The sequence below is a fragment of the Dermacentor variabilis genome, chromosome 3, assembly GCF_050947875.1.
Source record: "Dermacentor variabilis isolate Ectoservices chromosome 3, ASM5094787v1, whole genome shotgun sequence".
Taxonomy (NCBI): Eukaryota; Metazoa; Arthropoda; class Arachnida; order Ixodida; family Ixodidae; genus Dermacentor; species Dermacentor variabilis.
The window spans coordinates 180,271,534-180,297,858 of NC_134570.1; the positions used below are offsets into that span (position 1 = coordinate 180,271,534).

A 26,325-nucleotide genomic window follows, 5' to 3' on the forward strand; every position below is an offset into this window, starting at 1 on the left:
CGGCGTACATATTCCTTTGGCCATGAACACAAGCGCCTTGTTTGGAAGATTTGGACCTTGTGCTGCACTCTACTCTTCAAAGCTTTCAAATCTGTCCGACACTGGATTGTACGACAGCTCCTTTGAAACATGCATTTCATCAAAAATTATGGTGCAAGCCCTGTCTTGCCGTGGAAAAGACGCTGCCCGTTTCTCGATCAAATCAAAAACTTCAGGATAAAATCCAACCCTCAATGGTACGCGTGCAAGCCACAGCTGCAGTGACCTAACAGATGGAAGTTTCAGGAGTTTCCTGCAATATCTGTAACCTTTTGGGCTGTGGAAGTATAAACCTAAAGCAAAGGTTTTGTTTTGGCTGCACCATCGACGGGCAAACCTGCTGACATTGTGCATCTTTAACTGAGCTTCAACAAAAGCAGCAACAGCTGGTGTTAAATGCTCACGCAGACTATCTACCAATTCGGCAGTGGTCTTCATGCGACGGCGCTGAAGCAGCAGTCCTTGCAGCCTCTTGTTGCGGTTACGCAGCTGCCCGAGCTTGGCTCGAAGTTTCTGCAGTGGCCGCCTTTCATTGATGGGGCTGGTGAAAGATCCTGCAACGTACAGAGTCGACGGAAGAGCAATAAGTTGCTACGTCGGGTTTAGTCATAGCTGCATGTAGTCCTGTAGCACCAAAAAGTGCGCAATATTGCGAAAGCGTTGTAAAATTGCTAACCTTCATAAGAAAGAGGCGAACTGCTGAACGGAGCTCCTGGTGACAGATCAGCACTCGCCGACAGTGTTGCGGCCACCCCTGCCGTGCCAGGTTCCAGAGATGAAGCGCTTGCTTCAGTGCTTGGTCCTGCATATGTCTGGTCAGCTGCGCCCACAGAATATAAAGAACAAAATATAGTGACAGCACAGTTCTGACAGGGAAGCCAGCAACCCAACAATGCACAAATAATAACTAAGCACCACAGGCGGAATTAACACTTACACTGAACCATTATGAAGCCACTGGCGTGGGAACAAGCTTGGTTCAGCGTAGAACCAGTAGGGCTGGCACCATCTGCATCTGCACAGCGCACAGACAAGGAATTGTAGCATATTTCTGAGCCATACCTCCTCAGGCTGTTCGAGCAGATACGAAATAACAATCACCTTCTTGGAAGAGTAGCAGCGACTGGGACGGCCGACTCTGGACGTACCCCTTGGAAACAGGTTCACTGGAGACAGCAGCTATCATAGGAAGTAGTCCAATGAGCTTTCAGTCGTCACCATTTTCAAAAGATTTATGTCAGTTATGCATACAACCCTGCTCACCTGGTTCTCCAGCCCGGCGCACTGATGCCGAAGTTTCGCTCAGAGATTGTGAACAGTCCATGTCGCTGCTGCATTCGCTTGAGGTGTCTGAAATGGCAACATTATTGCGGAGAGAAAAGAGAATTCAGAACTTTTATAGTAAATAATTTCCAAAGAACTATAGCTTCCACAGCATGCGGTTCACATTGTCATCCCTCTGGAAAGAAAAATGCTTATCCAATGAAATAAAATTCTGTTTACCACCCTTAATCGTTAGGCACATTAGTTTGATGTCATCAGCAGCTGTGGAGCACCAGTAAATCATTTGCAATTTTCATATGCTATGTTTTACTTTGAAGAGTGCGAAATTCGCCTATCACACAAACAACGATAGCTCGCAAATCAAGTAATGTGCCCCATATTGTTTACAGATTTATGCAGGTCAGCCTATGGCCTACGCAATGAGATGCAACAAGAATGAATTCGTAAGCAATTATCGCAAAAAATAAAAACCTGTACAAACATTGGCTTTCGCTAGCATGAATATTGAGGTAAAAGGCAACAACACAAACAATTATTAGTGTATTTCTATAATCGTTCAGTGCGTGCTTTGATACATAACACATGAGCACACAATATCTCGAGAAGCTTTTCACCAAGCGTACCTTGCCTAAGTCGGCATAAGATTGCATCCTGATAAGACTGAAGGTGAAAAAAGAAGCGCTGCATACAAGAAAGCAAAGTTCTGGAGTACTAAAATTCATCAAACATTTAGGAAGGCTCACCCCTTTTTTCCCCCCTCACTTCTTTTGAGCCATCAAAGGAAGGACGAGAATGCCCTCTGGACACGACAGGGACCGTCCATGAGACAAGGTTTCACGGTGAATATGAAAGATTCAACTCCCACTTGCTGCAAAACATGTAGAGTCGCCTGGTTTCCGTTGCTGAAGTGGCTAGCGGCATCAAACAGCCTGAACCGGAAGACTGACAGACTCACGTTAAGATCCTTTGGAGCCCTTTGCCATACCAGACTACCAAATATCCCACTCCCATTATCCTTTTTTCACCGGAAATATCAGGCGAGAGTATTCACACCGTCAGTGTACTTTTTCCGCACCCGTGCCTAGAAATTCGCTTGAGCACCCTTCGCCTACTAAGCTTGTGCCATTAGCGTACCACAAGCACAAACCTAATTCTATGCTATGTTGGACATTTGTCACGAACCTCACATACAGTGTACAGTGCATACCGGGAGAAAAGAAGTTTCGATCCCAACAGCGGAAAAATACGCCTTGTACAATGTCGCGCGGCATACAGAAAGTACACAAATAAAAGGGCTGGAGCACCCCCTTGTGTGAGCGTCCACACACACACACACACACACACACACACACACACACACACACACACACACACACACACACACACACACACACACACACACACACACACACACACACACACACACACACACACACACACACACACACACACACACACACACACACACACACACACACACACACACACACACACACACACACACACACACACACACACACACACACACACACACACACACACACACACACACACACACACACACACACACACACACACACACACACACACACACACACACACACACACACACACACACACACACACACACACACACACACACACACACACACACACACACACACACACACACACACACACACACACACACACACACACACACACACACACACACACACACACACACACACACACACACACACACACACACACACACACACACACACACACACACACACACACACACACACACACACACACACACACACACACACACACACACACACACACACACACACACACACACACACACACACACACACACACACACACACACACACACACACACACACACACACACACACACACACACACACACACACACACACACACACACACACACACACACACACACACACACACACACACACACACACACACACACACACACACACACACACACACACACACACACACACACACACACACACACACACACACACACACACACACACACACACACACACACACACACACACACACACACACACACACACACACACACACACACACACACACACACACACACACACACACACACACACACTTGAAAGCGATACTTCCATTTTCGTTTTCGCTTAGAAAATTTACTGAAATTTTTAAAGCCACAAGACAGATACATAATTCGCTTTGCAAAAGACGCTAGACTGTTTACGGTTACTACAAAAAGGAAAAATTTACAAAAAAATTACAAAAAGGAAAAAGGAAAAAGGAAAAAAGGAAAAAGGAAAAACCTGACATTTCAAGAGCGGCGAATGCCTTAAAAGTTTGATAACAAAAATTACTGGCAATGCTTGCTCTAGTAGGCAAAGCATCGTGTCGCAGCCTTCCTGACGGCAGATACACAGATGGTTCGAAGTGCCTCGAGCAAATCCTGAGTTCTCGTAGCTGCGACGGCGCCTTCTCCAGGCTGACGTTGCGGCAGAACTGCGCCCACGCTCGGCACCTGGACGTGATGCAACATGCACGTTAGATACAACTGCGCCAAAAGGAATACGCATACTCGAAACGCCAATGCGTCATTATTCCTGTCACTGCTAACTGCCGTAAATTATACTTGCATTACATCTGAACTATGGTAGTAAATGCTCGCGCCAAGCTCTCTGCGCCCCAGAGTGCGGTAACGCTCATCCTCATGCCACGCGGCTAGCTGCTTTTCTAAGCTCAACGAGTGACGAGAGTGAAGTGCGTTTAAAATTACCCTGACAGTCATGTATATGTAGGACAGCAATACCAAGGCAGGCAATAACTCCTGCTGAGCGAATCCAGTTAAAGCCTCCTAAAAGCCGCGCACATACACGAGGCTGAGTTTCGATACTCCCAGTTGCGAGGGGATCCTCAAATTGGCTTCACGGTTTTGCAAAACTAAACAATGTCGTACTCATAGCTGTCAGGTAGCAAACTTTGTCCTAAATGGGCCTCCCGGTCAGTAGCGTGCACGTGGTTGCTCCTGAGAGCCCGGTGTGAAGTTCACGTTGGTGATAGTCAGCTGCATGAAACTCACTATAAATTAGAAAAATTTGGGCCTCTTTCGCACACCTCAGCACTGAAAGTGTGTGCCCTGCAGTGTAGTACATAAATATCCCCGAAAACATGAAGCCAAGTACGCACGAACGGGTTACAGCTATGAAACACGAGCGAACAGCCCGGCGAAACCATATCGAAGCTATCGCGCATACCTAGAGCAGACGACACTGTCAAGAGCTCACCTGTGAAAGTCCAGCGGGAATCGGTGTAGCGTGACACCAATGGTACTATCCACGCTGTCGCAGTGTACCACGGAGCATCGTTTCTTCACATGCCGCAAGCTCATCTTGAAATGAAGCGCTAAGAACTTCAAAAGAAGAGCGCGAAGCGTGCAAAGACGGAAAAAGACTTCCGCACGCCGAAGGAAACGACAAAACCGAGAAAACTGCCGCAGCGGTGCAGCGGGCTGCAAATCTTACCGAACGGTGACAAAGAAGCGACGTGCAAGGACGACGAAAATTCGCAAAAGGGGCATTTTGAGACCGGCGAGCTAAATTTATACGCTTTTTCCAGGAGCGCCATCGCAGACAGCTGGCGATAAGAAATCGCTTCGTAAGCTCCCGCCACTGTGGCCGGGTTAGCCGGGTATCGAAACAAGGCCTGCAAAGACGCGCTGTAATGCACCGCACACTCATGAATAGGGGGCAGGTCAAGAGTGTTGCAAAAATACAAAATTTGCCAGGTTTTAATAAAATGACTTACCTCTTTCATAAAACAAGGTGCTAATATATTTTTTTCTTTTCTAATGGCAGATTACATTCCAATTTTGTAGCTTTGTCATTTCTTTATATGAGTGTTTTGCCCCCCATCCTCTGGTTGTGCTGCAGTCGCGCTAAACCACTTTCCGGCCCAGCCTTCGCCACCACTTTAAATCCGCCTTGCGACGTCTGGAACTGGCACCGAATTTGGTGCGGTGGAAGTTTTGTCCAGTGATAAGCGAGTGCGCGATAAGCGTCCCTTTCGAGCGATGTAACAACGCGAAGGTGGCCCAGTAGCCAGGATTGCTTCTAACAGTACAACTCAACGAAGATGGCTTTCCGTGAACCCCCGCATACGGAGCGCTTACGGACAGCAGCGCTGGAGAAATCATCGACGCCATCGAAGAAACCGTAGGGACAGGAGGCTTTCAGACCCTCCAACATCATGGAGGAGTGCAGTTCGCCGAAACTGTCGCGTTCGAAACAGCCGCTGTCATACTATCGTCCCGGGGCTCCTTCGTTCGGAATGGTGCCTCGGTCCCAGTCGCCCAAGTCATACCACGAGTCCTCTACATTTTCGCCTTCCGTGTCCCTTCGTGCGTGGTAGCCGCCACACTTTCGACAGTCCTATCTCCGTTATAAAAGTTCTTGCAATTCAATAATCACAGTTAAAGTGACAAGACTATGCCGATATGAGACAACACGAAGTCGCTGTGAACCACCTGAAGCGACAAGAAGAGGCAGCCACTCGGGAGGAACGACGTCGTACCGACTATGCAACGGAGAACAATCGCTTCTAGCAATGGTTCCTGGATAACCTGTTCGATAGTGTGTGCAGTGATGTGACAGGTTGTGGTTTGCCAAAGACGTCAGCAACGTTAGAGCATTGTTGCATGTCCTGCACAATGAACACTTCCTGGACTGGGACACAACGCCGTTTCGAGTTTATCCGATGTGTGCAGCATCGCTTCGGGAAAACAAGATTCCCAACTACTCTACTACGAACCTGTGTATCTACCGTCCAAAGCCTCCTCATTCGCCGCCTTTGAATTTGGTCAGTGAATAATTCGTATCGCCTGGTGTAGCGATCACGCAGATCCGCCGTCTACTTCACTACAATACTTGACATCTATGCATTGCGAGACTAGTAGTTCAACGTGCAAATGTACTTTGCAGAAACTGAAAATCTTCGCCAATCGTCTCAAGAATAGCCAAGCTATCCACGTCTACTCCAAACGATGCATGATTTGCAATATGTACGTTAATGAGGTGGTGAAAAAGCAAGATCTCTTCTTGTGGCTACAGCTCTTCATGCAGTCCGAGTTGCACCGATTCTACGACGTCAAAGTGGATCTGGCATTCATCGAGGATATGTGAAAACGCAGTTACTGCAACAGATAATAATAATAATATTTGGCGTTTTACGTGCCAAAACCACTTTCTGATTATGAGGCACGCCGTAGTGGAGGACTCCGGAAATTTTGACCACCTGGGGTTCTTTAACGTGCACCTAAATCTAAGCACACGGGTGTTTTCGCATTTCGCCCCCATCGAAATGCGGCCGCCGTGGCCGGGATTCGATCCCGCGACCTCGTGCTCAGCAACTGCAACAGAGGACAACGTGGAGTTCGTGGAAGACTTTGACTTTTGACTGGAAGATGATCCAGTCGAAGTCGTAATGACAATCCCATTAGGACAACAGACTAGGGTCATAGACGACAACCCGATTCTCGAGATAGCACCTGGCGAAACAAAGACGCCATTGAATGTGTTCGTAGACGAACATGCCGACACCCTGGCCTTCTCACAAGTATATCTTTACCAAGGGCGTAAGATTAATTCAGTGGTCAAAGCAACGCCGATGTCGATGGCGTCGACTGAATGTCGGCGCTGCGATGGTAGAGGTGCTACTCTACGTCACAACCTCTACATAGCTATGAAAGTGGTGCGGTATTGAGTAGCGTCGTCGATGACAACGATGTTTCGTAACACTCAAATGACACATGGTCACAAGGACCCAGCTGCAAAATAAGCAGTTTGTCGAGAAAGCAGTCTACCATGACAATGTGCAAAAGGACGGCGTACCAAACACCCCAATGTATTGGATAGACGAAACAAGAAGTACTTGCAATGATTGGTCAGTTAGCTAAGCCGTTTGCGTTTCTTACACTCTCCACGTCAGAAGTCAGGTGGATAGGGCTCTGAGACGTCTACAACACGTGAAAATGAACCGCTATGTAGCGATATCGCCAGTGGAAAATGTAACTACCATAGCAACACCTGAATAGGTCAGTGATGTCACTGGCATTGTCATGGTTGCATTGTATTTTTATCACAATGCCAGATTGATCATGTCGACACTGACGAACAAGCAGATCTAGTATTTCGGGAGGTACTACATAGGCGAGTACTTCGAATGCATCGAGTTTCAGCACGGTTGAAATGGATATGCCTAGATCCTACTATGGTTAAACGATGCACATGAAGCACTGAACCAATTTTTTCGTCGTGTGCACTGTCATGTTCAATCTACCAGAAACCATCAACATTGCAGAACGGCTTATATAAGTGGACTCGGGATTCGTTCTAAGACCATTTTGTCAGGCACGCGCATTCGCATTCTTGCATCAAGAACGGCAGAACCAAGTGTCAGTTTAACGCGTCATTCTGGCCCATGGAGGAGGCCACTGTCGTCACTCCAATACCGCGACGAGTCTTAGCAGAGGATATCATACACGATGTAAACTTTCAGACTCGGCAGAACCTTCACAAAACGTTGTATACAGTACTCTATATTGACATGCATTAGATGCGGAAACATCACGAAATCCAAGACGGCGACGAGCACATGAACATCGTACGTTGTCGGAATCACGAGATCTTTTATCATGCAGAAGACAGACACTAGCAGAAAAACGTGGACTACATCAATTCGTGCATTGCTTCTGTACTCGATTCTAACATGGACATCAAAGCTGCACTCGATGTCTATTCGTCTGCTGTGTAGGTTGCTGAGCACGTTAACAAGACCAGTCGAAGGATATCAAATCTTCCCAAGGTGATACAGAAGGTCACTGAAGAATCGTCCGAAGCTGCCATGACACAGACTCCGTCATTGAGGAGGATCAATCTGAGGTTGCTCAATGCTGTGGAAATGTCATCTCAAGAGGTCGCTTGGTTCCTTCTCCAGCTCGGTATGTTTACTAAGAGCCGAGACGTTTTCACTACCTTAGGGCCTAGCCAGAGAACAGAAACCGAGTGAGGTAGACGAATAACGAGATGAATGAGGAAGGGCAGAGATACCAAGTTTGAATAAATGTCGTGTTTAAGAAGTTTACAGGGTAGACTATTGGCCTGTAATATATTGGCCTGTACTTTAGGCGAGAGCGGGTGTTACTTAATTTGTTCAGTGGACTCACCTTACCCACCTTGCAATCATATAGAAATGTAGAAGTCTGTAAAGGCTGCGAATTGAGTTCGACAAGCATAATGGGGCAGTAAACTTTTCTTTTTTTTCAAAAATATGAATTGTTGTTATCATTACCTTTAGAGCTAGACAACCTTCAATTTTCTATCAGACGGCATACCCCAGCTGAACCTAACCTACAGGGATGAAATGCATAGGAGAAAAGAACAGAGAGCATTTACTTGCAAAGAATATGCTGTTACGCCATAAAAACACGAAGCAAGAACATAATTTTGCACATTGCAATAATCAACATTGGGGGTGTGCTTATTGGAATTTCTAAAGATTTCTTTGCTATACCTATCTTTGTTAACTCATTTCTTGAAAGCGTATTTGTGTCCCTGAAGCTTGGTTCCACTGACCTCATTGTTGTTTTTTATCGCCCCCCGGACATGAATGCGACCTTCGAAGGTGAATTTCATCGCGTTGTTGAAATATGCGGGAGGTTTCCAAATGCGGTTCTTATAATCTTCGGAGACTTCAACTATCCCAATATACAATGGTCTACACTATCTGTTTCAGCCAACGATACTCAGGCACGGGAATTTCTTGATTCTTGCCTTGATTTTTCGTTGTGCCAGCTTATCGAAAAACCTACACGTTGCTCGAGCACATGCGCAAACATTCTTGACCTAATTTTAACTTCTCGACCTGACCTGTTGACTGACATAGCCCATCTCGATGGTCTTTCCGATCATGACATAATTAATGGAAGCTTAACTTGTTCACTTAACAAAAGAGAGTTGCTGGAAAGTGTATAAGGTGCTATAAGCGAGCCAATTTGATGCAATATGTATTGAATTATCCCATTTCACGGGGCATTTTTAGACGCCCACTTGTCACGTTCCATTGAAGATAACTGGAACCTTTTTAAACATACTCTCTCAAACTTAATTGACAAATACATTCCAGTTATGACCAGCAAAACAAGCAACATTTCTCTATGGTTCAATCAGCAATTACGTCGACTTAATAATAAAAAGAAACGAATTTTCAGAATGGCAGACAAAAACAGATTATCGGCTTCGTGGTGTCGCTATAAAAAGTGTGACAAGGAATATCAACAGCTTTTAAAAACTACTCGTCGTCGCTTTTTCAGTCGTGATTTGCCATCTTTGATAATAAATAACCCTCGGCGCTTTTGGCGCGCAATAAATCCCAGCAACCACCCCGATGTAACTCTTGCTAATACCAATGGTTCTCCTGTTACTGAATCCGAATGTGCTAAGTTATTAAATGATTCATTCTCAACAGTTTTTACTCTTGAGGATAATACTACATGCCCTAGCATTGATGTTGTTTCCGGTATGATTATGACTGAAATAATAATTGACGAAAATGGTATTTTATCTCTACTTGGAAAACTAAAAACGTCATCTGCATCTGATCATAATGGCTTCAACAACAAAATACTTAAACATTTCTTGTGGTATCTATCGTTGCTTGGCAGCCATCTTCTCTCTATCAATATCGTCAGGCACAATTCCTCAGGACTGGCTAATAGCAAAATTACTGCCCATATTTAAATCAGTGGATCGCTCGTCCCCACTTAACTACCGACCTATACCTTTAACTAGTACCATCTGTAAACTCTTGGAACACATTATACACTCACAAGTATTTACATATTTAGAGGAACACAATAACATCTTCAAATACCAGCACGGTTTTCGCAAGGGCTTCTCATGCGAAACACAACTTGCAGGATTTACTCAGGATTTGCACTTATCATTGGACGCCGGCATGCAAATTGACGCCACATTCCTTGACTTCTCAAACGCGTTCGATCGAGTTCCTCACCACCGGCTCTTACTAAAACTTAGACAACTTAATATTCACCCACTTGTTCTGGCATGGGTGCAAGCCTTCCTCTCTAATAGACAACAGTTCACGTCGGTCAATAACATTGACTCTCCTTTCGTCTAAGTCTCATCCGGTGTTCCTCAAGGAAGTGTTCTCGGTCCATTGCTTTTCCTAATTTATAGAAATGACTTACCCTCGTCCCTCAAATCTAGAGTTAGGCTATTCGCTGATGATTGTGTTGTTTACCGCAACATCTCTTCTGAAGCTGACCGACAATCTCTACAATCTGACCTTGACTCCTTAACTTCGTGGTGCACAACTTGGCCAATGACCCTAAATTCTTCAAAAACTAAACTGATGTCTTTCACTAAAAAAGCTTCTCGAATTCCAACGTCTTACTTGCTAAATAATATTTCAGGGGAACTTACGACCGCGTACAAATATCTTGGAGTTAACTTTCAGTCTGACCTGTCCTGGAATTACCATATTAACGTCACCCTTGCTTCAGCAAACCGCTCACTTGGGTTCCTTAAACGTAACTTGAAACACACCCCATCGCACTTACGTAAACAGGCTTCTATCACTCTAATCCGTCCTAAAATAGAATATGCCTCAGCCATTTGGGATCTCGATCAAGACTACAATATTAAAAACATCGAAGCCCTGCAGAACCGTGCGGTGCGTTTTATTTTTTCGGATTACTCGCGTCACATCAGCGTCACTTCATTGAAGAATCTTGAACTGCATGTGCTATTGCTATCATGTCGCCGCAAAATCGCTCGCTTATCACTTCTTCATAAGCTCCACCATCATGCATCACTTCGCCAGGACTTCTTTAGGCCACCCCCTGCCATCTTTCCCCGCCGTGATCACCCTTTTAAAATCGAACGCTTCACGTGTCGCACACTAACTTATGCCAGATCATTCGTACCACGCACCATAACCGAGTGGAATAGCTTGCCTTCGCCTATCGCAACTGTCACCGACATAAATGAATTCCAGAAACCTCTAATTCTTAATGAAAGTGCGTAAACCTTTCTTGTGTCATGTTCCTCCCCCCATTTTTTTCCACTACGAATGATGTTCAGAGATCTTCTGGTCCTCTATGTAATATGCATATGTTTATGGTTATTGTTCCTATTTTTATTGCTGTGTTTTGCCTTTTTCTTTTAAGTTTAGGTGTTGTATCGTTTACTGATTTGTTATACAATAATGGTCTGAGTGCTTTCTATGACCCACATTACCCTCCATTTGTCGTGTGTTTGTGATACGTATTCTCTTTTTACACTTCTGATTATTATTACTACCACAATAATCTTATTGGTCTTGTATTATTATCTTTTGTGATTACTGTTTATCAGTTCCCAATTTTCGTTTTCAACTTATTACTCACTTATTACAACTGTATGCTTTACTGCACCCCCCCCCCTATGTTATACCCTCCTGCGAGAGGGCCTTTCGGGGTATTCTGAATAAACAATGAATAAACAGCATCGCCACAGCTATCGAGCAAATTAATCGTCTTAGATTTGTTGCCACGAACTGCATTCCAAAACTTTCGAGGGCTATCGTTAATTTGGTACAATTCTGGAACGAAACTTTTGCCTGCGCAATGGCGTTTTTGTACTCGTGGTGAGCGCAGTTGTATGCGTGCCATCGCCACTTTCACTCAGCGGTGTATTCTTTATGTTTAACAGGTGCTTAAGATTGGCGTTAGACCGAGTTTTGGAAGAAGAAAGAATTCATTTTGTTAGAAATGTAGTGATCGATCAAGTACTCAACCTTTCATTAAAGTGAGACAATTTTCTTGAACAGTGCGACTGTAAACCTTCGGCTTAAAGTCAGCGATGAAATCTCCAAGTTCGCTATTTATGGTAGAAAACTCGCGCTTTTATGTTGTAATAAATTCGACGTGCTTCTTGTGAGGCGTACATGTCTGAATGCTGCAGCCAATAAAGCAATGATCACTTAAGCCAGGCAACAAAATATGCGCAAAATGAGTACTGGAGTTGTCGACAGCAGCAAATCTATTATATTAGCAGATTTAGGGGAGCAACGGATAGGCTAAAGGACAAGTTGCCTAAGGTTGAGATCTAAACAAATTTTTAAATATCAGAAAGACTCCTACGCGTTTGACGCATGGCTCGACGGATACTTAGTCCAATTAAGAGGCGGTAAATGAAGGTATCTGTTTTCATTCCACATCACTTAAATGAAAGTAACGTGGAGAATGGTGAGAATTGCGACCGTGTATTGCCAGTTTTTCCGTACTGGAAATAGTGACATTTGTCGTTGCTCTTACGGAAACGCTCTTGTGATCACGCTTGCCAGAAATGTTTGAAAGGGCAAATTGCACTTTCTTCGTGGTGCATTGATGCTCTTTGTCGCAAATTAAAATTCGTTTGCGACAAACTACGAGGACTGGTGCTACCGAGATAGCAGTGCCTCCATGTTTACGTTGAATAATCCGCGATCAGGCTGTCCATTGCACGCAGAAGACTTCTTTTCGCAAGGTACAATGAAGTACTTAGCGCTTCCGTCAGTAGTAAATATCTATATTGCAGCATATGTGCTGCTAGTCACAACGGATTCAAAGAAACTAGAGCCAGATATTATTTTTCTTGTCGGATAGAGAGTAGACAACAGCAAGCACCCTAAACCTTGCTCAGCACAATGCCTGCATATACTGTGGATTTAGTCTCAGGAGCATTAAATAGACGGCGCTACCGACTCCGACGCCCCACGATGTCATACGACCTCTTCTAAGTGCAGCCGAATGCCTGAATAGCAGCAAAACGGGGAATGGACTCGCGATAACTCGGTTCACTTCATAGGCCAACATATTGCACTTATTAAGCTATGCGGTGTGGTACACTTCGAAAAGTACTTTTTGATGCTATGCAATACCAACGGACCCCAACATACCAATAAGGGGAAACGAAAGTTCGCGTTGTGGGGATTGTGCGTTGGTCCCGCTTAACACGTCGGCGACTCACGGAGAACCGCGACAACCTGGCAAGCACCTCGCAAAGGACTCCCGGCAAACGAGCCATTGCCTTCGTCAGAGTCACCTCTAATTGCGGTAATTTATGGCCGCCAGTTGGACACAATGAAAGATGTTATGGCATTTTGCGAATTGACATTGTACTGAAAGATCTCGTCGTGCCCATCGCTTCGACAGTGGGGATTTAGTATCCGTGGCGTGTGACCTTAACGTTCGTGCGCCGTGCCGTGGGTACATTTAGGGCTAAGCTCACACAGGACGTAGAGGGTCTGAGACATCGTTATTGGCCGAAGATGATCTCATCCATCTCTTGACACAAGGGATTGGCAGCCCCGCAGGGGCATCTTCGTAAGGAGGCGTTTGTTGTGTTGCGACACCACGCACCCGAGCACACGAGGGTTGGACCCTCCCGTGTGTAACCGTGCGCGGCTTTGCCGTGTACGGGGAAAAGGCAATCCTGGGGGTTGAGCAAATGCCGGGTTTTCAGAACTTTAAGGCCCCTCCGCGGCGGCAACACACCCCTTTGGCCTCGGCTTCATGTAGACGGCACCCCCGGACTGACCCACCAGGGGAAAGTTGGTAGTTGCCTTTCCCTGTCTCTTTCCCCCTCCAACCTTCGTCTTTCTCTGACTTTCAGTCTTTCCTGACCTCTCTTTATTTTCGTGTTACTTCCCGCTTCGTAGGCAGCAAGGGTTAACCTTATGCATTATATCCAGTCTTGGGTATATGTATTCGGTTATAGCGGGGTTGTACCGCTGGCTTGCGCAGAACTGAATACTTTCCGTCCTATGTCGTCCCCTGGTTGGGCTCCATGGTGGGCGGCGGCCCTCCCTGCCGAAAACACCATACTACTAATGGCCACTTCTTTTCCCCGACTACCTGATCACCCTCAGAAACGAGGGCGCACCGAAGATATTTTCCAATTTCTTGAAAACAAACCGCCAAACTTCCCCCGATTTCATGTAATTCATTCAATGAATGAATGAATAGAATTTATTGATAGGAAAGACAGAGAGGTCGACCTGAGCTAGTGCGCTCTAGTCTGCTACTCTGCACTGGGGAAGAGGGAAGGGGAGTGAAAGTATTGGAATGGATGATGATGATAAGAGAAGTGGTGAGTGCTTATGTACATGAGACAGTTGCCTCGCTAGAGCCGCTCGTCGAGCTTGGTGTCCTGCAGAAACTTCAACAGTACTTTTGTTGCCCGCATTGAAATTGCAGTGTGAGGCCATGGGCCGAGGATAGCTTCCTCCGACAGCATTTGCCTGCCAACGCTGGCTAAGAAACTGTCTAACGTCCTTCGCTCCAGCATATATGCTGGGCAGTCGCACAGTACGTGTTGCAGTGTTTCGGGCATCTGGCAGTGTACACAATCATGGCTGTTCGATTGGCCGATGAGGTGTGCGTAGCGACGGGTGAAAGCAACGCCGAGCCGAATCCTGTCTAGCAATGATGTTTTGCTCCGTGTAAGCTTCGGGGACAAACAGAATTTACCGTCTGGGTCAATCATATGTAGACGTCTGTGAATGTTATCACAGTGGGCTCTGTAAGCCTTTGTAAGGTTCTGCATGAGTGCCTTGAACATGGAGTTGGTGTCAGGTCACGAGTAGGCAATCCGTACTTCATCAGAGGAAGAGGAGGCCGGTCTTGCCTCACGGTCAGCGAGTTCATTACCAAAAACACCACAATGGCTAGGCACCCATTGAAAGGTGTTCACGTGGCCACTTAACTCGGCACTGTGATAAAGTTCGACGATTTCCAGCACGAGCAGATAGAATGGTCCTTTGTTTAAAAAGTATTTTAACGCCTGTTGCGCTGATTTGGCATCGCACAATATTGTCCATTTATGGGGTGTCTGCGTTCTCATAAAACGGACAGCCTCCCGTATTCCCGCAAGTTCCGCAGCCGTAGATGTTGATTTGTGGTCTAATCGAAATCTTTGAGTAATTCCAAGTTGTGGGATGACAAATGCGGCCGTTGTGGCAGATGGCGTGACCGAACCATCGGTATATACTTGTACAGTCCCACTATATAAAGTAAATATATGGGACAGGGTGTGCTGCTTCAAGCCAATGGAGGAAACGTGAGATTTCTTCCTAATTCCGGGTATCTGAAGCCTCACTAGTGGTCTTGGCAATGTCCAAGGAGGTGTCGCGGGGATGTCGGTTGCCTGGAATCTTGCAGGTACAATGCTTCCGTGACATGCAATAGCTTTAGAAAAAGCACAGTCAAGGTTGATGCTTGGAAGCGTTAACAGTGGATGGTGTGAGTGTCTGGTTAGCAGGCGAAGATAGGTTCGCACAGGTTCACAAGACCTGTATACGTCGATAGGACAAGCCCGTGCTTCCGCTATTGTGCCCTTAGTTGACGTGCAGCGTGGCAAGCCAAGACATATCCGTAGTGCTTGAGCCTGAAGGCTCTCCAGCGTGAGTATACAAGATGACCCCATGTTAGATAACACAGGCATGCTGTAGCGTATGTAGCCCACAAAAAGTGCCTGGTACACTTGGAGCAAATTTCGCTCAGAGGGGCCCCATCTCAGTCCTGATATTACACGAAGAACGTGTATGAAGTTGGTCAGTTTAGCCCTACGCGCAGTAACATGTTTGGTCCAAGAAAGACTGCGGTCTATTATCACGCCAAGAAATCTGTGGTGGGTGACTAAAGGGAGCGCCGTTCCGTCGACAAAGATTGGATAATTTGACATCGATTTGCGCGTAAATGCCATGACTGCACACTTAGTTGCTGAGAGTTGCAGGCCTCTACGACGCAAGTACTTCGCCGTTATCGTAACCGCACGTTGAAGCCTTGCACGCACTTGTGGACGTGTGACGCCGGATGACCAAATACAGATATCATCCGCTTACGTACTGATACGCGCTGTTTCAGGTAGCTCGTCTGCAAGGCCCACCAGTATCATATGGAACAATACTGGGCTAAGGACACCACCCTGCGGAACACCCCTGCGGACTTCATGTCTATCAAACAAACCTGAAAAGACCATGAGAATGATTTCTCCTTTCCTCGTGTCGAAGTATCTCACTGAAACTCTTGGTGCAGGCTATAAAGCATCGAAAATGGATAGCGGCAAGCTCCTTTTGGAATTCCGCGATCCGAAACAGCTTGACAATCTTCCTAAAGTTGAGTCATTTGGGGAAATCCCAGTAACAATAACCCCATACCGAACTATGAACACCAGCCGTGGTGTTGTTTTTGGCGACGATTTGTTGGAGCTAACAGAAGCCGAACTGTTGGAAGGCTGGAGTGAGCAAAAGGTGATCAATGTTAAAAGAATCATGCTAAGGCACGACGGGAAGGAGATAAAAACCGAGCATCTTGTACTGACTTTCTCCTCAAGCATTTTTTCTTGAGACACTCGAGGCCGGCTACGTAATGCTATGGGTCAGGCCGTATGTTCTAAATCCTCCCCGCTGCTTCAAATGCCAGCGTTTCGACCACAGTTCCCAGAACTGCCGAGGCCGGCAGACGTGCAAAATGTAGTTCCCGCGACCATGCCTCTGAAACATGCGAAAACGCTCCACACTGCGTGAACTGTGATGGCGAGTATGCCGCGTACTCGCGGTCATGCCCGTCTTGGAAGAAACAAAAATATTCACAATCCAAGCAATAGAAAACATGTCATTCAAACAGGCACGCAGGTGGGTAGCATACCTTCCAAAGATTAGCTTTTCCGAAGTGGCGTGTCAGGGGGCAGCGTCACAACGGCCTCCGGCGCCTGTCCGACCCACAAGCAGTGAGTCGGCAATTACGCGATCTGCCCCCGTGGCGGTTGCAGCTAGCGCTGCTCCGCCAACCGAGCAGAAGGGACGATCGACCCCGAGGGTGGGCGCAGCCGAGGCTGCCCCAACCTCCCCGGCCCTTTCCAGCGCTGGCAACAGCCGGCGTAGCAAAATTCCTCAGTGAGCCCCAGCGACCTCCGGGTTTGTGGGCGCAGGGGTCTTGCTCTCCAAGGCGGGACCCTCTCTGGTAACTTCTCGCTCGCAAGAGCACGTGTCCGGCGCCTCACTAGAGGCAATCGACACTACGCCTGTCCTCAAGGAGCACCAAACGCCTAAGGAGTCGTGAGGCTCCCTCGACCGCTTCAGAAAGGGCAAAACCCCGGTTACAGGGCCTCGAAACAGCTCCGTAATCTAAGGCATTACTGTCGTTCCCGTACACACACGCGTATTTACTTCCGATATGGATACACAAATTATTCAATGGAACGTCAGAGGTCTCCTTAGAAACCTTGATGATGTGCAAGAACTCATCCACAAACACAATCCAAAAGTGCTGGGTTTACAGGAAACACACTTAAAACCAAAATACAGAAACTTTCTTCGACAGCGTGTTACTTTTCGCAAAGATCGCGATGATGCAGTCGCATCATCGGGTGGCGTTGTCATCGTTATTCAGAAAAGCATGGCGTGTCAGCGCTTACAGCTACGAACGCCCCATGAAGCAGTGGTGGTTCGTGTTGTTCTTCTAAACACACTTGTCGCTATTTGCTTGCTGTATATACTCCCACATTACAAATTAAAGAAACATGAATTTCAGTCCTTTATAGATGAATTGCCAGAACCCTACGTTGTTCTTGGCGACGTCAATGCGCACAGCTGCCTCTGGGGCGACTCTCGTATAGATGCGCGAGGTTATCTTGTTGAACAGTTCCTATTCTCTTCTGGTGCGTGCCTTCTGAATAAGAAGGAACCCATATTACTGTCTTGCAAACAAAACATTTTCTTCAATTGATCTCAGCATAGTTTCTCCTTCTATTCTGCCTGAACTCGAATGGGAATTTACAAAGAATCCTTACGAAAGCAACCACTTCCTCACGCTACTACGAACACCTAAAGAAAACGAATATCTGCCACAGGCTCCTAGGTGGAAAATCGATACAGCCGACTGGGAGAAATTCCGGACTCTCACTAGTATCTCAGACATGCCTTCGTTAAAAATTGATGCTGCTGTGGAGTATTTTATAGTCTTCATAATAGATGCCGCTTATAAATGCATATCACAAGTAAATGGCTTGGCATGCAAACAGCCTGTCCAGTGGTGGAACGACGACTGTAGGATCTCTCGTAAGAAACAGAACAAAGCGTGGGGGTTGCTACGCGCCTCTCCCACTGCGGAGAATCTTTTTAACTTTCAGAGAGTAAAGTCCCAAGGCAGGAGAACCCACCGACAGGCCAGAAGAGAAAGTTGGCAGAAGTTTTTATTGAATATAAACTCGTTTACAGATGAGGCCAAAGTCTGGAACAGCGTTAATAGGATAAAAAGGCGGCAAACATATTCACTCCCTTTGGTAAATACACAGGGCGCTACACTACAAGACCAGGCAGACTCACTTGGGGAGCATTTTGAGAGCGTGTCAAGTTAAACAAATTATTCACAATCCTTTCTCAAATACAAACAAATAGTAGAATGTAAGTCATTCATCGGAAAATCCAGACAGAATGAACCCTATAACCGGCCTTTCAGTATTGCCGAGTTGAGACCTGCTTTGAACACATGCCAAAGCACTGCACCGGGACCCGACAGAGTCATGTATGACATGATCAGAAACCTACATACTGACACACAAGTTAGACCACGCACACTTTTCAACACTATTTGGGCTGCGGGATACCTCACATCTACATGGAAAGAAGCGATTGTGGTTCCTGTCCTGAAGCAGGGAAAAGACCCCTCGTTGGCAGCAAGTATTCGTCCGATAGCTCTTACAAATTGTCTGTGTAAGGTTTTTGAAAAAATGATAAATCACAGACTCATACACTTCCTTGAACTCAACAATATACTCGATCCCTATCAGTGTGGCTTCAGACAAGGGCGGTCGACAACCGACCACCTTGTGCGCATTGTAGGATATATCCGCGATGCCTTTGTACACAAAAAGTATTTCTTCTCGATAATCCTCGATATCGAGAAGGCATATGATACAACATGCCGTTACGGAATTTGCGAGACTTGTCGGGAATGGGCATCTGTGGAAATATGTTGAAAATAATTGATAGCTATTTGTCCAACCGTACCTTCAGTGTAAAAGTCGGCAATGCACTGTCACGTCCTTTTACCCAGGCAACTGGTGTACCACAGGGAGGCGTGCTCAGCTGCACTCTTTTTATCGTTAAGATGAACACACTACGTGCTTCACTACCACTGGTCATTTTTAATTCCGTATACACAGGCGATATACAAATAGGCTTCAAATCCTGCAGCCTCACAGTATGCGAGAGACAGGTACAGCAGGGCTTAAACAAGGTGTGCAAGTGGGCAGATCAAAACGGATTTAAAATCAACCCCCACAAAAGTAATTGTGTTCTCTTCACAAGAAAGAGAGGCCTGCTCCCAGATCCTTGTGTAGACCTGTGTGGACAAGAAATAGCTGTCAAGAAAGAACACAAATTTCTAGGTATAATACTTGACTCTAAGCTCACTTTTATTCTACACATAAAATATCTCAAAGTTAAATGTCTAAAAACACGGAACTTACTCAAAATACTATCACACACAACATAGGGTAGCAACAGGAAGTGTATAATGCATATTTACAAAAGCCTCATTCAATCACGGTTAGACAATGGCGCCATAGTACATAACTCTGCCGCCCCCAGTGCACTTAAGATGCTGCATCCCGTCCACCACTTGTGTATCCGTTTGGCAACAGGTGTATTCAGAACTAGCCCCATTCAAAGCTTACATGTAGAATCGCATGAGTGGCCACTCAATCTGCAGTGATCCTACACCAGCTTCACATATTTCCTTAAAGTGCACTCTAATCCTGAACATCCGTGTTATGAAACTACTAACGATTCGACATGTACTGCACTCTTCCACAATCGACCCTCTGTGAGACAGCCTTTCTTACTGCGTGTGAGGAAGCTTAGCGTGGAAATGGATGTTCCACTCTTCGAACCCCGCTTGATGCCTCCAGCGAAGCAGCTACCACCTTGGGACCGGCAAGTGATAGAATGTGATACATCTTTTGTAAGATTTACAAAATACGCACCAGAACTCGAAATACGAATGCATTTCCATGAACTCCAATTGAAGTACTGGTGTCCGGAATTCTACACCGATGCGTCAAAATCGCATGTTTGTGTAACTTAAGCGGCTGTTGGACCCCCATAGAAGCATCTTACTGCAGAAGCCTACGCAGTTCTTTCTGTGGTGAAACACATAAATAAATTAAAGCTAGAAAAAAGAGATAATATTCACGGACCCGTTAAGTGCTGTAAAAGCACTAATGTCCTTAAGGAGACAAAAAAAAATTGTTTTGATCGAGCTTTACTGTCCCTTGTGCAATATTTATTCGTCTCGTAGACATGTGACAATATGCTGGGTTTCTGGTCATAGATGCATCGAAGGTAATGTGCTGGCCGACCAAATGGCCACATTAGTTACACCTCAAGCTGGTAATACCACCACTGCTATTCCTGCCACAGACCTCAAGCCTTTTTTGCGAACGAACCTGCGAAGCTACTGGCAACGCATGTGGGACAGTGAAACAAATAATAAGCTCCATTTGACTAAGCCAAGGATAGGTTTATGGCCCCCCGTTACAAAAACAAGACGGACTGATGTCCTATTCTGTAGACTCTGAATAGGACACACATATGGTACTCACAATTTTCTGCTTACTGGCAACGAACCTCTTACCTGTGGTAGATGTGGTGAAAGGCTCACCGTCCTCCACGTCCTCGTGGAGTGTCGGGAAGCCGAAAGAGAAAGAAGGAAACATTTTCCTCTAGCATACCGGTATTGTATCCCTCTCCATCTCGGTATGTTTCTTGGTAAGGAACCACTTTTTACCACCAAAGCTGTTCTAGGTTTCTTGAATGATGTGGTTCTGCATATTAATAGCCCAATAGTATCGTAGCACATCCTCTTTCTAAAGGATGCTGCTGTGATAGTAGTTCTAGACAGCACACACCTTCAGGTCCTTGTGGTTCAAGGACTCTGTTAGGGTAGTAGTGCTTCTTCAAAATTTTTTATCGAAATGACCACTTTTAACACATTGTCATTCTTCTACATTGCTTCTACCGCGTCCTTGGCACGCTTCATAGTCATTGTCATAGTTTTATTAGATGTAGTTCTTACACATTTTACAGTGACCGTCTTTTAGGCCCCTTTACAGCGCTATTACAACCATTGTTCGTAATTTACTGCTTCACTTTCACTTCATTACCATTGGCTTGGCGCTCTTTGGCCATGCCTGGTCCTTGCGCCATAAAGCACCATACATCATCATCACGGGATTGGCGGAAGGTGAGTGACATGACTACGAGGACAGAAGGGTAAACAGATGAGGCGATTTTGTCCGATGTTCGGCACCTTGAAGTGAATATTTCGGCTACAATATTTCTGTATGTTCTTGTGAAAATGTAAATATATAAAGCTGACTCACATGCCGTTCTGGACGTCAGGCGGAGACCCACGATCCTTACTCCAGCACGGAACATGAACTTCCCACATCTTCGGAACCGGGTCCCACGTTTGCAGAAAGTGTTCTTTAGCAAATTAATAGTGGTCTGTTAGATGAATAAGTCATGCGTACATGTTTACATATTGGGCTACGTAGCTGTAAAAAAGGCACTCACAGCTTCGATATGAATATGATACTAACAGTTACGAGTATGAGTAAGCTACTGTAGTGCTGGCATCCATTTTAACAGGAAATGGACCTCGCACCTCGACATACTTCTACGAGTACGGAGAAAATGTTTATTTAGGCCTTGAAATCAGCTACGAATATCAGGAATGGCCGCTGCACAGTGTCGTTCTCCTCTTCCTATCTTCCCGACCCCCATGTCTTTTTTATACCTGGAAACAACAATATTTTCCTATGCTGTGGGAATTAAAGAAGGTGTCATAACGAAATATCCTTAGCCCACTGTACTTTCCTTCAAGTGCAACACACCACCGCACTCATCGGGCGTAAAAATCGAGCGACTTTTAAGTTTGTTCCTAATTACAATGAATAATTGGGTGACCAGTGTTAGTATAATATTACCGGTGCTAAGGGGGCAGACCAGAATCATTCATATATAAATCTGATTGTTCTTTCTACTTATGCGTTTTCAGATTGAAATCACCGCAACGGCTGGCAGTGGGCTACTGTTGTCAGCGCCTTCGCAGAGGGTGGGGCATTATGAGAACGGTGGCATGATGAGCGGCATAGGGGCCAGCTGTGGAATAAGACGATGACGAATGCGCGAGCAGTGACACGAGTCCGCTGGCTCAGTGAAGCTAGGGGACGCCGCCGCTCAACCCAGGAACTGGTGTCTAAAAAGATGCTTTTTTAAAAGAAGCATTCACGTGATGCACGAAAGAAATGGAATAAACGTGAAAAAAGGGGGTTAACCGAGGGGCCCCATTTTTATTAGTCACATTATTAGAAGCCAATAGGCATTGACACCAAAGACAGCATATGGGAAAATGCTTGTGCTTAATAAATAAATAAAGAAACGATAAATTATTGCAAATGAAAGTTGCGCAGTTGGAAGTTGAAATGAAAGTTCCGCAGTTGGGGAACGATCCCCCAACATATTAGGCTCAATTGGTAGAGCATCGCACGCGGAATGCGAAGGTTGTGAGGAAAATTTTGCGAAACGTAGTGAAGCGGCGGTAAGAAATAAATAAATGGTAAATAGTTTCTGGTTCATTACATAACGAGCAGAGGTTAATTATGAATAGACCACATATGTGAAGGTCAAAATTCTGGCGGGGAACACGACACCTTAAACTGGTTAACGTCACCTCGCATTGGCGCAAAAGGCCTTTTTTCGTGTTCTACTGAAATTTTAGGTGTTGGCTATTAACTACGTTAAGTATGGACGATTCATTAAAAGTCAACAATAAAAGGCGTTTCAATCTGGCTGCTGTCCTAAAAGGGAAATCAGGACAAACGCTAAAGACCGGACTATTTAGCCATGACGATGCGAGCTTGTCAGCTGATTCACTTAAAAAGACTCCAGTATGTCCGGGGACACAGACAAAGCGGACTTGCGGCAAATTGTGTGGGACAAGAGTCGAAAATATGCTCAACAGGTGTGACCGATTCGTGGAAGGCAAATGTTTACAGACCAAAGGCGCGTCTGTAACCACTATTACCTTAGATATCAGCGTACCGAATATTTGGATGGCCAGAATTATCGCCAGGAATTGAGCAGAGAATATTGGAGTGTAATAGGCTAGATGAAGAGCAAAATACTAGTTAAGCTGAATTGGAAATATGCCAACACCGACCTTCTGTAAATTTTCTGACGTGTCCTTCGAAATTATCAACTGAGGCGGAAATTGATTAACATTATCTTGAAGGAGACCTTCATGTATGAGCGCAGGAGGAAGTTTTGCGTGTTTTGGAAAACTATCATCAAAGGTCAGGTTTACCTTGAACGAATTACATTTTGCAGAAATCAGGTTTGGCAGACGAATTTGAACTTTGGATAACAGGGGCCCTATAACGTAAAGCTATTGCAATATGTTATTATTCCAATCTCCTGACGTCAAATTAGCGTAACCGCCGACGCAAGGACCGGGCGGTCACCCGCAGAATTGACTGACAGACCAATCAAGGGCTCTCCTCGTTCATAGGGAGTCACTTCTGTATGCTTGAAACACGAATAACATTGCCCACACTGAGCGACTTGCCTTATCTTATTGGTTCACAAGAGGCGAGGAGCACGCTCAAGTGAAGAGGGATTCTATGGGGCCGAGCCACTGCACTGAAAATCGATAACCAGAAGAAGAGGGTGGTGCCGGCGTCTGCGGTTCGTCCGCTTTCTCTTACTTAGCTTGCATTGGCTCATCGACAATCGCGGCGGCATGCAACGGACGCTTAAGAATGACGCTGAAACGGATCCTGAGCAAAGAAGATTTGGCAGAACGAGGTCGTAAACGTGCCGAAAGGGCTCGAAAACGTTACACAGCCACGCAAAATGTTTTATAATACGCAATTAAACCCATGCTATCCGGTAGGTGCGAATTGGCAGTGCGTGAGTGATCGGTTGAAGCCATCTTTTATTCCTTTCGGAACGGGGCAGCCTGCGGCTATTCAGCAGAAAATTCAGTTTTGTTCGGCATATTAATGCATCTTTATAGCGTACACGTAACTTGGGCGCGTGAGTTTTTGCGGTTTTGTGACGTCGCGTGACAGACAGGTGAAGTGGGTGCAGCGCGAAAGCTTTTGAACAATAGCCGAGGCCTAATGGCGAAAAGGGGTCGAATCAGAAATGGCTATCTTTCTTTTGTTTGGTCAAATCATGTATAATCAGTGTGTACACGTCATACCAGATGGGGCGCTATCAAGGTTTTCGTGACGTCGCGTGACAGACAGGTGAAGCGGGGGTGGTCCAAAAAAGCTTTTGGCCAATCGTGGAGGGCTGATTGCAGAATTGGAATAGAAATGTTTGGAATAGTTTAACGTTATAGCGCCCCAGCCCCTGATAAAAAAACATCTTGTGGCTGTTGGTAACGCCGCCAACCTGTTATGAAAAATAATTCGGGAGAATTGATGAAAACGGGTTGCAAATCGAAGAGGGATACATCATAAAGCTTCGGAATGTTCAGGAGAGTAAGTTGCTTGAATGTGGATTCAAGCGGGATAATTCCAGACTCCAAACAATGGAACTTGTTAGCCACGAAACTTGGCAGTTGAAGGCAGAGGCGTAGCATTTGCCTTTCTAGTAATATTAAAGATCATACTCTGTATGCTGCACATTCTGAAAAGAGAACATAGCGTAATTCAAGAATGGGGCGGACGTAAAGTTTATAAATCATAAGCAACGCACCTCTACGTATCCTTGTATATTGATTACTGAACGAGCGCAACAATAGCGTTGCACGTTCCCGTTTTCTAGCACTTGATTAGATTTGTTACTGCCAGTTTAGTTTACGTTGCCATCATAAGTTATCCCTAAGTACTTCATAACAGCAACTTGCCGTATCGGTTCACTTCGGTCATGAAGAGAAATAAAAACGGGATTTGGCAATGGAAACAAAAGTAACGAGCATTTCTTGACGCTGAGCGAAAAATGCAGTCCGTCCAGCCAGGACTCTAGGTCAGACAAGTATGATTGCAAAATTTGGTATAACGTATTGATATCCCCTGATGAGGAGAAAATTGCAATCTGAACAGCAGAGATATAAAGTTGTACATCCATATGAACTGGGAGAGAAGATAAAATATTAAACAAAAGTGGCGAAAGAACCAATCCCTGTGGTGCGCCTCTCGTCTGTGTATAGATACCCGATGGCACCCAATTCTTGACACAAAAGAAATCTCTACGCGAAAGGAACTCTTGTATCCAGGCCACTAAATAGTTTCGAACAGCACGTGTTCTTAATGTAGAAATTAAAATTCCATTTTCGACACTCTCAGATGCTTTTGCAATATCTAAAGTTACCAATGCTAATCCCCATAGTCCTGCGAGGCGAAAGCGGCTTTCTAAATCAACGTGAGCTGACCACATGGACCATTGAGGTCTAAATCGCATTTGTTGCGAGTACAGAATACCCTCAGAAGTGAAGTCATTGAGCCAGACATGGATTATTTTTTCTACAATTTCGACTACGTTTGTAGTAAGGGCAGTTGGGCTAATTTTGCCCCTGATAAATCCGACGTTTAGATTTTTAAGTAAAAGGACGAATTTAGCAATTTTACAAGAGGTCGGGTTCCATGCATATTGCAGTGAACAGTTGACTATATTCAATAGTTCATTTGAGAAAGAGGTAAACAATAATTTAATCATAGCAGTTGTGATACGGCCTGGTCCAGGAGCCGATTGCTGTGTACTTAAGATGACATCGGATTATTCCTGATATGGTTGGCCCCTCCCGCGTGTAGCCGTGCGCGGCTTAGCCGTCTCTGGGGAAAGGGGGATCCTGGGGGTTGAGCCGAT

General features: G+C 45.5%; 1 protein-coding gene across 1 annotated transcript in view; it reads right to left on the reverse strand.

Annotated features, from left to right (window-relative positions):
• Positions 1 to 59: 59 nt before the first annotated feature.
• Positions 60 to 26,325, reverse strand: part of LOC142576552 (uncharacterized) — a 40,138-nt gene continuing 13,872 nt past the window's right edge. Inside the window, exons 2-7 of the mRNA XM_075686718.1 lie at positions 3,708 to 3,868; positions 1,303 to 1,389; positions 1,141 to 1,218; positions 977 to 1,054; positions 716 to 859; positions 60 to 593 (exon numbers count right to left, since the gene is read on the reverse strand). Coding sequence (XP_075542833.1) covers positions 70 to 593; positions 716 to 859; positions 977 to 1,054; positions 1,141 to 1,218; positions 1,303 to 1,363 — 885 coding nt within the window. The 5' untranslated portion in view covers positions 1,364 to 1,389; positions 3,708 to 3,868 and the 3' untranslated portion in view covers positions 60 to 69. The remainder of the gene's footprint in view (positions 594 to 715; positions 860 to 976; positions 1,055 to 1,140; positions 1,219 to 1,302; positions 1,390 to 3,707; positions 3,869 to 26,325) is intronic.